Below are 12,325 nucleotides of genomic sequence, written 5' to 3'. Positions count from 1 at the left end.
AATAAACCGTATAAAAAGTCAAACCATTTGTTTAAACTTACAGAAATACTTAAGTTTTGTTAAAAGAATACTAGGAGCACAGGCAACCGAAAAACTATTAAGAAGATCAATTACTGAAACCAATGTTGTTGTAAGGTAAGGTAAAATAAGAATTCATTTTGAACTCAACGTTTTAGCTTGGAAATATTCCTAACATGTATGAGAAAGATGGTCAAGTTAGAATTCATTTTAAAATAAATCACAGATAACTCTCATAAATTTTAACAAACAAGATGTTAGAAAAACAGAGGCAGTACACTAGACACAACTTTCTTGCCTCATTTACGCAATGCCAATTCAATCACAACTGACAGTAACTGAGCTACCGTTTTTTCCTCCAAAAATTCTCCTGTTAAAAGATAACTTCAATTGACCTCCAGCAATTCCACTGAGAAAAAGCCTTAAAAAAAAAAAAACAGCACACATATCCACACTCACTTATAGTAGACCACAAAGTTTTCCCCAGTATTGAGGTTCAGGTAGCTGTAATATGGGTCTCCATACTGCAACTGTGCTCCAATAAATGGCAATCCATCATCATCTAATTTCTGCAAAATCCGTGGATCACCCGGTTTGACTCCAAACACCAGACTATCATCTCCTTGTTTAATTTTTTCAGAGAGATCTATGAACTCAGACTTGTACACACTTCCATGGGCGAAGCCTCGTTCCCAAGAGGCCTTATTCACAATCTATAAAATCAAAGAATCATTAATTTAAGAGACTGTGGGCAAAAAGAATGTTTTTTAAATAAACCTAGGTAAAAAAACCCACTGCTGTCGATTAATAAAACTTAGTTTAAAATAACTGGCACTCAATTTTAAAACCATCCCCACATTTTTCAAACTACCTATACTATTAAAACCCAAACACATGGCTTGAAACCTAATCATGCATAAATATATAAGGTAAGTATATCCAAGACAGCTTTATATTCATTCAAAATTTACTTATACTAAACACTCAAACATGCAGGGTATCCAAAACCCAAAACCTGTTGCCGTGGAGTCGATTCTGACCCATAGCAACCCAGGAGGACAGAGCAGAACCGCCCCATAGGGTTTCCAAGGATTCAAACTGCCAACCTTTTCGTTAGCAGCCGTAGCTCTTAACAACTGTGCTACCAGGGCTCCTGCAGGGTATCAGCATATTTAAATATTTAGTAAATATCCTTTACTGCTTGCCCACTTTCAACCAAGACCAGGAACCAACCATTTAACACTCATATGCCAAATACCAGGCCCTTGACGACACAGACTCCTCCCATGACCTTATAGCATACAAAATGCTTACAAATGAAAAAAAAAATGCAGCCACATCTCCTGGTAAAGCTTACCATGGCATCTTCCATGTCATAGCCGGTGTAAGAAATAACAGCAACGATGGCATTTGTCCCGATTGGATAGTTATCCATGTCATAATAATCATACATGTACGGCCTCACTAAAGGACTCTGAGGAGTCTGAAGACGATACAGTTTATTATCTGACCGGTCTTGATAAGTAAGAAGTGGAAAGCCCATAGTTTGCTTACCTACAGAAAGAAAAAAGACACCATCATATTTTCCAGAGGGTTTCCTTGATTGTAAAGGTGATATATAACATTGGAAACTAGTAATATTCATCAATAGAGACATGAATAAAGAAATCATGGTGGCTGTGAGTACTAAAGACTACTACACAGCTGTGAAAATGAAGTCCACCTATGTGAATCAATATGATCAGAGGATGAAAGCAATGCTGAGTGGGGAAAAATGCAGTATGACACATTTGATATAATACCACTTGTGTTACGACACCACAGATGTGATGTACGTAACACATCCCAAACAACTCTAAATCTGGTTTATGGACATATGATATAATAAAAGCATAAAAAGTAGATGTAAAGGGCACACACAAGCTTCAAGATATCATCACTAGGGAGAGAAAATGGGTGAATAAAGGACCAGGGCTTTGAACTGGTTTGAAACAGTTCAGTCATGGCAGACAGAAACAAAGGCAGCGCTGCGTAACAACCAAATCCCTTGTGAGCTGGATTTTGACCCAAGTAGGAAACATGCAGTGGTGCCCTGCTCAAAGATGGCAGCCAACTGCACTGCTTTGAATGTGTGTTACTCTCCACAGCCCTGCCAATAATCCAATCTCCCACATCTGTAAGCTTCCAGAAGCTTGATGTGAGAGACCACTGCCTGTTTTCTACTCGGGTCAAAATCTGAATTTGGTTGCTAAGCAAGATGTGTGCTGCCCGTTTTCGTCAGCCGTGACTGAGCCGTTCTGAACTGGTTTGGAGCCCTATAAAGGACACTGTTACAGGACAAGTAAATACAATGTGTGATCTTGGACTGGGTACTGCACAGAAAAAAATCTGCTACAAACCACATTTTGGGGACAATTGGTAAAAGAACAATGACTATAAAATAGTATTATGGTCTCAATATTAATATTTCTGATTTTGATAACTATCTGTGGCAATGTAACTGAACATCCTTATTCTTAAAAACTGTACACTGCAGTACTTGGTAGTAAAGAGGCATCAATGGCTGCCACTTACCTTCAGATGAAAAAACAAAGTGCAAATGGGGCAAAATGTTAACAATCAGTGAAACTAAGTTTCAAGGGTTTATGGGGTTCTTTGTACTATTCTTGCAACTTTACGGTAAGTTTGAAATTATTTCAAAATAAAGAGTTCCAGGCACTTTTCTTCTCTAAGTGTGCTTACCCCCACCCCCCGCCCTGCCTCACCCATCTGGCACTGGTACATGTTCCGTGGACTCTGGTTGTGATCAGAGAAAGGGATGAAGCTGGCAATCACACTCAGCAGGCTGTGAGGGAAAAGCTCCTGGTGTGTGGTAACTCCAGCAAAAACCTCATCCTCAAAGATAGCAATGTTCATGAAGACCTGGAAACAATAAAAAGATGAAGTTTAAGACACAAAATAACTGTGACTGTTAACATATTAATGCTTACTATTTCTCAAGGTTTAGTGTTCAAAGACTTGAAAGAAAGCCTTCCCCACCAGCACTGTAAACACTAGAGAGATCCATAGGGAAGCACAGGGAAGCTTCCAGTTAGAGGTAGCATTTGCCTTATGTATTTCATTCTAAATCTACCTTGGTCCAATTGTGACAGGGAATAGGCGTAGTAGAAATATCACATCTTATGTATTTCACTCTAAATCGACCTTGGCTGGCCCAACTGTGATGGGGAATAGGAAGAAGTAGAAATATCACTTGCCTCATGTATTTCTTCTAAATCTACCTTGGTTCAACTGTGATGGGGAATAGGAAGAAGTAGTAGAAATATCACTTGCCTTATGTATTTCATTCTGAATTGACCTTGGCCCAACCGTGATGGGGAATAGGAAGAAGTAGCACAAAGCCCACAATTTTGCAGCTTCAAGGATGTAGGCAAAGACCATGAGTAAGTTTAATGCAATGTGTCAATCTCACCACCTCAGGCAGAGTTGCGGGTAAAGGATCTTTGGGAGCTGGGCCGGATAGGAAAGGAGGTAATGTGACCACTAGCCCCGCCTCAGGTCTGATGAGATAAAACGGATGAACTGCTTAGTGCCGGTCACTAAGGCAGAAAGCAAGTTTTGACTTTCTTTCAAAATTCCTAATTGTTCTTATAACAATGATAACAATAATTTAAAAAACAACAGTTACTAAGTCTCTGAAAGCTCGCAGTCTAGGAACATAGTATACTTCCACCCATCACATGTGTGCAATGTATACCTGTTCCATAGTTCCGATTAGTTCTTCTTTGCCTAATTCCAAGTTCTGAACAGGCCGTACCAGTCTACAAGGGGTGGTAAAAAGGAATAGCCCTGGGTACAGATTGGGTTTTCCTGTCATGGGTATGAGGGCCACCTCCATCCACGGAGGAATTCTTTTTTCTCTCAGCACCTGTTTTTCAAAAAAAGAGAAAGATCAAAAAAGAGTAAGTGATTTGTTTTACATTCTCCACCTGTCCCTGGAGATGAGGGGGAGCAGAATGGGGAAGGAGGTCAAATATAAAAACAATTTCTTAAGAAATGAAATTAATCATGCAAGGAAAAAACTCAGTGCTCAAAAACCATTACTGGGGCAGGGGAGATACATGAGTTGGGAACCACAAAGTCGGCAAAAAACAGAAGCACCGGGACATGTCCAAGGGACACAGGAACCAACAGCAAAGAGTTCCCATCGGCCAGAGCTGAGACAATTTGCGCGAAGTACAATTAAGCTTACCAGCAGTGTTTTGTTCTGTTGTACACAGGGCTGCTATAAGTCGGAATTGACTCAACAGCACCTAACAACATTATAACTCAACGATAAAAAGACACCCCCGATTAAAAAGGGGGAAAGATCTAATAGACGTTTCTCCAAAGAAGCTATGCCAATGGCCGATAAGCAAATGAAAAGATGGTCAACATTATTAGTCATTAGGGAAATGCAAATCAAAACCACAATGAGATACCACTTCACATTTGAAATGTCCAGAACGGGCAAATCTATAGAGTAAGTAGATTCGTGATCTCCAGGGAGTGGGGAGTTACTGCTAATAATTATGGGGTTTCTTTTGGGGGTGATGAAAATGTTCTAGAAATAAATAGTGGTGATGGTTGTACAACTTTGAGAATATGCTAAAAACTGCTGAACTGTACACTTTAAAAAAGAATGAAGATTTTTATGAACTGATATGGAGTGATTTCCAGGATATACTGTTAAGGAAATAAAGAAAAGTACAAAAAGAAGGGAAAATAGAAGACTATACATTTATCTGATTATTTTTGTAAAAAGAAACACGGGAAAGATAAGAAACTTAGATTGGCTACATAGAGGGGTGAGTGGCAATGGGGTAAAAGGTGTGATGGGCAGGGAAGGGTAAAAGGGACAGAGTGGGGCATCACTGAGTATACCTTTCTGAACCATGTTAATGCTGCACAAGCTCAAAATAATAGTAAAATCAATAAAGATGAGGGAGAAAAAAAACTTAAAATGGAATACAAATGGAAATAAACAAACCTAACTGTATTTAAATGAATAACACAATCACACTGAAGCAGAAAAAATTTTTAACTGAGTAACTTATAAACACAGTATTTTGATCAAATTACAAAAGACAAGAATAAATGGCATAACTTTCATATGGAGAGGAAGTCAAGGAGTTATCAAGAAATAAATTACTGCTTTAAACTTTGGAAGATACAGGTAAACTTCGGAGTAACCACAAAGAAAGTCAACAAATCTACTCAACAAAATATAAAAGAAAATCGTAGAGATTCAGTAGACACAAAACCAAAAATGACAAAGGAAATGAAAAGACAAAACACAATTAAAAAAAAATTAAAAACTCAGCATGGAAAATTACGCAGAATGAATAAACTGTTCGATGTGACCACCCCCCCAACACACACCCACCCACCATAAGAAAATGAAAGCAATAAACTCATATCTATGGATAATCACACTGAATTTAAGTGGCCTAAATGCACCAATAGAGATGGAGAGTGGCAGACCGGATTTAAAAAAAAAAAAAAACACGATCCACCAATATGCTGTCTGCAATAGACACAACTAAGACACAAAGATATAAATAAAGCTTAAAGGATGGAAAAAGATACATCAAGCAAATAATAATAAAAAAAAAAAACAGCAAGAGTGGCAATATTAATCACTGATAAAATAGATTTTAAAGCAAAATCCACTATAAAAGACAGAAAAGGACATCATATAATGATTAAAGGGTCAATCCACCAAAATGACACAGCCAAAATAAGTATGTACACATTCAACAACAGAGCTCCAAAATAAATAAAACAAGTTCTATCAGCACTAAAAAGAGAAACAGACACTTCCACAGCAATACTAGGAGACTTTAACACAACACTCCTAGTGAAGGACTGAGCAACTAGAAAGAAACTTAACAAAGACACAGAAGATCTAAATACCACAATCAACCAACTTGACCTCCCTAGACATATACAGAGCACATCACTCAACAGCAGCAAAGTATAAATTCTTCTCTAATGCCTGTGGCTCCTTCTCCAGAATAGACCACATTTTAGGCCATAAAGCAAGGCTCAACAAATTAAAACACACTGTAACAGTACAAAGCATCTTCTCTGATCACAACACTATAAAAGCCGAAATCAGTAACAGGAAGAGCAAGAAAAAAAGAAAATCTAATAAAGGGAGACTAAATAACACTCTGCTTAAAAACTACTGGGTAATCAAAGAAATCAAAGATGAAATTAAAAATTCCTAGAATTCAATGAGAATGAAAACACAACATACCAAAACCTTTGGGGCACGGCAAAAGCAGTGCTCAGGTGTCAAATTTATAGCAATAAAAGCACACAATAAAAAAGTGCAAAAATCAAAACGTTAACCCTACAACTGAAACAATTAGAGAGCAGCCAAAGAAGTCCACAGTTGCCAGAAGAAACTAAATAATAAAAATTAGAGAAGAAATAAATGAAATGGAGAATAGAAAAACAATAGAAAGAATCAACAAGACTAAAGGCTCGTTTTTTGAAAGGATTAATAAAACTGGCAAACCACTGGCCAAATTGACAAAAGAAAAACAGAAGATACAAATAACTTGAATAAGAAATGAGGTGGGTGACATTACAACAGAACCAACTGAAATAAAAAGGATCAAAACAGAATACTATGAAAAATTATACTTTGACACATTTGAAAACTTAAGAGAAAATGGACACATTTCTAGAAACATACCACCTACCTAAACTAATACAAACTGAGGTAGAAAATTTGAACAGACCCATAACAGAAGAAATTGAAGGAGTCATTAAAAAACTCCCCCATAAAAAGCCCAGTCTGGACAGCTTCACTGGAGAATTCTACCAAACATTCAGAGAAGAGTTGACACCAATTCTACTCAAGCTATTCCAGAAGATAGAAAAGGAAAGAATACTCCTGAATTCATCCTATTAAGCCTGCACAACTCTTGATACTAAAACTAGGCAAAGACACCACTGAAAAAGAAAACTGCAGGCCAGTATCCCACATGAATATAGATGCAAAAATTCTCAACAAAATCATAGCCAACAGAATACAACAGCATATCAAAAATATAATACATCATGACCAAGTGGGATTCAAAGCAGGCATGCAAGGTTGGTTCAACATTAGAAAATCAATTGCTGTAATCCACCACATAAATAAAACACAGTAAAAGAATCACACGATCATCTCAATTGATATAATAAAGGCATCTGTCAAAGTCCAACACTGGCTCCTGATAAAAACTCTCAGCAAATTAGGAACAGAAGGGAAATTCCTCAACATAATAAAGGGCATTTACACAAAATCAACAGCCAACATTATCTCCAACCAAGAGAATTTGAAAGTGTCCCCCCTGAGAACGGGAACCAGGCAAGGATGCCCTTTATCAGTAAGGCATGAAAAGGAAATGAAGAGCAACCACACTGGTAAGGAAGAAGTAAAACTATCCCTATTTGCAGATGATATGATCTTATATGTAGAAAATCCTAAGGACTCCACAAGAAAGCTACCGGAACGAATAGAAACACTCAACAAAGCAGCAGGATACAAAATCAACATACAAAAATCAGTTGAATTCTTCTACATCAACAGAGAACTGTGGAAAGAAAATCAGGAAAACAGCCTCCTGAAAGATAAAATAACTTAGGAATAAATCTAGCCAGGGATGTAAAAGACTTATACAAAGAAAACTACAGGATCCACACTTCACACCATACATAAAAACTAACTCAAAATGGATCAAAGGCCTAAATAAAAACTATAAAGATCATGGAGGAAAAATCAGGGATGCTAGGGGCCCTAATACATGCCATAAATAGATTACCAAACTTAACTAAAAAACGCACTCAGGGAAGAAGATGAACTAGATAAACAGGACCACCTAAAAATTAAATACTTATGCTCAACAAAAAGACTTCTCTGAAAGAGTAAAAACAGAACCTACAGACTAGGAAAAGAAAATTTGGCTATGACATATGCAACCAGAGTACAATTTCTAAAATTTATAGAAAGCTTCAACACCTCAGCAACAACAAAAAAGAGAAAGATAATCCAATTAAAAAATGGGCAAAAGATATAACGGGCATTTCACCAAAGAAGACATTCAGGCGGCTAACATACATTTGAAGAAATGCTCACAACCATTAGCGATTAGAGATGCAAATTAAAACTATGATGAGATACCACCTCATCCTGACATTACAGGCATGAATCAAAAAAACAGAAAATAACAAATGTTGACGAGGATATGGGAAGATTGGAACTCTTATACGCTGCTGGTGGGAATGTAACATGGTACAACCATATGGAAAACGGTATGGCATGTCCTCAAAAAAAGAAAAAACCATATGATCTAGCAATTCCAATCCTAAGTATATACCCTAAAGAAATAAGAGCTGTGACAGGAATAGCCATATGCGTGCCCATGTTTGTCACAGCATTATTCACAATAGCAAAAAGATGAAAGCAACCTAAATGCCCAGCAACAGATGAATGGATTATCAAACTGTGCTACAGACACACAACGTAATACTATGCAACAAACAAAATAATGACGAATCCACAACACATCTTACAACACGGATGAATCTGGAGGGCATTATGTTGAGTGAAGTAAGTCATTTCCAAAAAGACAAATATCGTATGAGACCGCTTTTATAAAGTAACTACAAAAGGTTTACATGCAGGAAACAAAAAAACTCTTTGGTGGTTACCTGGGATGGGAGGGGGAGGAAAGGAAAATTACCAAAGACATAGTAGACATGTGTTAATGTGGGTGAAGGGAAAGGCAATACACAATACGGGAGAAGTCAACACAACATGACCAAGGCAAGAGAGGACACTGAGAGGAATGCAGGAAGGACAGCTACAGTAACTACTATAGCACAGACAATCCTGAAACAACAGAATCAATAAATAACCTATGAATGGATACATAAATAGATAAATATGCCAAGAGGTGAGGGAGGGGGTCAGGGAGTACACCCACCAGGAGATACAGGTTTGATGGAGGAAATTTCTAAATACATGACTGTGTGTGCTCCTCATGTATTAATATAGACAATACAGCATACAAGTGGCACAGACACCTCCTGGGATGAAGTTCCCAGGCTCAGAGGCAAAGGACCACAGACTCGGGGATATCTATGTCAATTGGCACAACGTAATTCTTAAAGACAATGCTTTAAATCCTTCCGTGGTGAGTAGCGCCTGAGGTCTTAGAAGCTTGCGAGTGGCCATCTAATATAAAACTATTGGTATATACCCTAGTCCAGAGCAGAGGAGCAGGAAAAAAACTAAAGATTCAAGAAAGCAAGTAGTCCAAAGGACTAATGGACCACACGAACCACAGCCTACACGGCCCCAAGACCGGAAGAACTAGATGGTGCCTGGCTACCACTACCGAACACTGTCACTGGGATTACAACATAAAGTCCCAGGCAGAACAGGAGAAAAATGTAGAACAAACAATCAAATTCACAAAAATGACCAGACTTACTGGTCTGACAGAGGCTGGAGGAACCCCTGAGACTATGGCCCCCTTATATGCTTCTAACTCAAAATTGAAGCCACTCCGGAAGCTTACCCTTTAGCCAAAGATCAGGCAGGCCTATAAAACAAACAACACAGGTGAAGAACATCCTTCTTGGATCAATCAAGTATACGAGATCAAATGGCCAACAGCTGCCCAAAAACAAAGACTAGAAGGCAGGAAGGGACAGGAAAACTGGACGAATGGAACTGGGGGAAGCAGGGGTGGAAACGAAAAAGGGGGAGAGTGCTGACACAATGTGATATTGCCACCAACGGCAAGAAACAATTTGTGTATAAATTTTTGAATGAGAAACTAATTTGCTCTGTAAAATTTCGCCTAAAGCACACACACACACACACACACACACACGACCATTTGGCAACCACCACAGTAATTTACAGCAATGGAATAGCAATAATTCAGCAAAGAATTCATCAACTAGTGGGTGAAAATTTGATGACGAACAAATTTGAAGGGCATTCACGCAGCCTTCTAGTCTCTTATTACAAAGAGGAAAATAGTACCTTTACAGTGAATTAATGTAAAGAACACTAAGTGACCAAAGTTAACATCACCAGTAATGAGACAAGCCAACATCATGAAGCCTCCTATCACATTCCAAATCTCATCATGAAGAAGCATCTTACAAGCCTAATTTAAGGGATAGTCTAACTTAATGACTGGTCTGTATTCTTAAAAAGGCTGAGGTATTATTCCACATTAAACCCAAAACCAAACTCATTGCCATCAAGTCAATTCAGGCCCTATCTATAGGACAAAACAGAACTGCCTTGTAGGGTTTCCAAGGGGCATCTGGTGGATTCGAACTGCTGACCTTTTGGTTAGCGGCCGAACTCTTAACCACTGCGCCACCAGGGCTCCTATTCCAGATCAAAGGAGACTAAAGAACCATGACAGTACCAGAAACACAAGATTCTAGACTGGGCTGTAGACCATGAGGAAAAAAATATCTTTAAAAGACATTACTGAGACAACTGATAGGATCTGAGTATCAACCGTAGATTATACTGCACTAACGTGACTTTTCCTGATACTGATGAATATACTATGGTTATTGAAGAGAAAGTCCTTGTTCTTAGGAAAAAGTAAACTGAAATACTTCTGGAAAGGAGACATGATGTATGTACACTGCTCTCAAATGGCTCAGAAGAAAGAAATATGTACGTATTTACAGAGAGCAGACAAATGATAAAGCAATGGGGCAACACACAACAATTGGTGGACCTGGGTAATGGGCATACGGGGGGTTCTCTGTATTATTCCAACTTCTTTTAAGTGTAAAATTGTATCAAAGTAAAACAGTTTTTAAAACTAAAACGAACGAAACAAACCAGAACAGAGTATGAACTACAAATTCATCCTGCTGCCAAAGGACAATTCTTTCAACAGTCATTACCTAAGTTAAAAAAGATTCTCGTTAGGAGGAAATCCCAAGTATAAGTTATTCAAAGAATGTTACTCTACTTGACTTTTGAAAAATATTTTTTCAGGACCTAGAAGCCAACAGGTATAACTTGTGTCTTGCATACCCACAGAACAAGGCAGTGTTTCTTTCTGCTGTGCCTAAGGTTGTCCTGAGTCAGGGACAAACTCAACGGCAGCTAACAACAACAATATATACCACTAATGTTTATTTCATTTGTATTTACACAGAAAAAATGAGTTTAAATTTGTTAGATAAACAGACTGGGGCCTCAGTGATAATACCTAAAAAATGCATGCAGGTTGGCTACCTGTCACTGACCCCAACCACTGAGGTCAGTACAAGGCAAGACTGTCACAAAAGGGAATGTACAGGAACTTCCAAAATTAGCTTCTGACACCTTGACCCCCTGACCACTCTAGACTGCCCTGGGGCCACATCAACAACTACCAAAGGACTGAAAACCCTACAATTAACGGACAGAACAATTCTCAATTACTCCAGATCACCTTAAAACGCCGGAGTGACTCTGCAATGCCAGGAGCAAGGTCCTTCTCCACCCAGCCGACCATGACACCATCCAACAGGACAGGGTAGCACTCACTGTGCGGTCGATGTGGAGCTCCATCAACTGGAGTGACCCCTGGTGAACAGAACAGAATCACATCGAAATGCTTTTTCTAACATTTTAAATCCACCCCATATGGGTTCGATAATTGCTTCCTATTTTAGTTATCTTATTGGCCTTGACTCTCAGACAGAATACTTCCTGTGAAAGCTTAAATCATTTTTTTCAAGGATATCCAAGTAACTACTCATACTGATTGCCTGTGGAGAGGACAGTTGAAGAAAGGTATATGAGGGAGGCTTTTCACTGTATATCTTCTATTTTTTGATTTCTGAACTATGTAAATACATTAACTTTCTCCAAAAATCTAATTAAATAAAACAATACTTTTCCATGAACCATGAATACCAAAGTGTCACAATTTACCCACTCAGTGTTTCCTCCGTCATCCTAATACGACCATCCCTATTAAGTTAGTGAGCATGCTCTATTCTGTCTTCTTCCCTAGAACCAGAGCAAATGACCTTCGCATTTCTTCTTCTGCTGTGAGATACTTTCTCCACCTTTCCACTTTTTTCTTTTCTCCTTTCTACTCTTCTCCAACTTCAGCATTTTTATTCAACAGTGGAAACCAAATTATTCTTTTCCCTGTAGAGGATGAACCTACAAATTACACTGCTTACATCCTGGGAATCTTGAGTACTTCTTGATTACTTTCTCCAGGGC

General features: G+C 38.4%; 1 protein-coding gene across 2 annotated transcripts in view; it reads right to left on the bottom strand.

Moving 5' to 3' along the window:
* The window catches only part of POLR1B (RNA polymerase I subunit B), a 35,941-nt gene that overhangs the window by 9,460 nt on the left and 14,156 nt on the right, over positions 1–12,325 (bottom strand). For both annotated transcript variants that reach the window (XM_049857649.1, XM_049857650.1), the window contains 5 exons: positions 11,541–11,674; positions 3,776–3,946; positions 2,784–2,940; positions 1,376–1,572; positions 478–731 (listed from right to left, as the gene is read on the bottom strand). In XM_049857649.1, the coding sequence (XP_049713606.1) occupies positions 478–731; positions 1,376–1,572; positions 2,784–2,940; positions 3,776–3,946; positions 11,541–11,674 (913 nt within the window). The remainder of the gene's footprint in view (positions 1–477; positions 732–1,375; positions 1,573–2,783; positions 2,941–3,775; positions 3,947–11,540; positions 11,675–12,325) is intronic.

This window comes from Elephas maximus, chromosome 17, assembly GCF_024166365.1.
Source record: "Elephas maximus indicus isolate mEleMax1 chromosome 17, mEleMax1 primary haplotype, whole genome shotgun sequence".
NCBI lineage: Eukaryota > Metazoa > Chordata > Mammalia > Proboscidea > Elephantidae > Elephas > Elephas maximus.
Note: the sequence above shows the minus strand (reverse complement) of the source record. Positions and strands in the feature narration are given on the sequence as shown.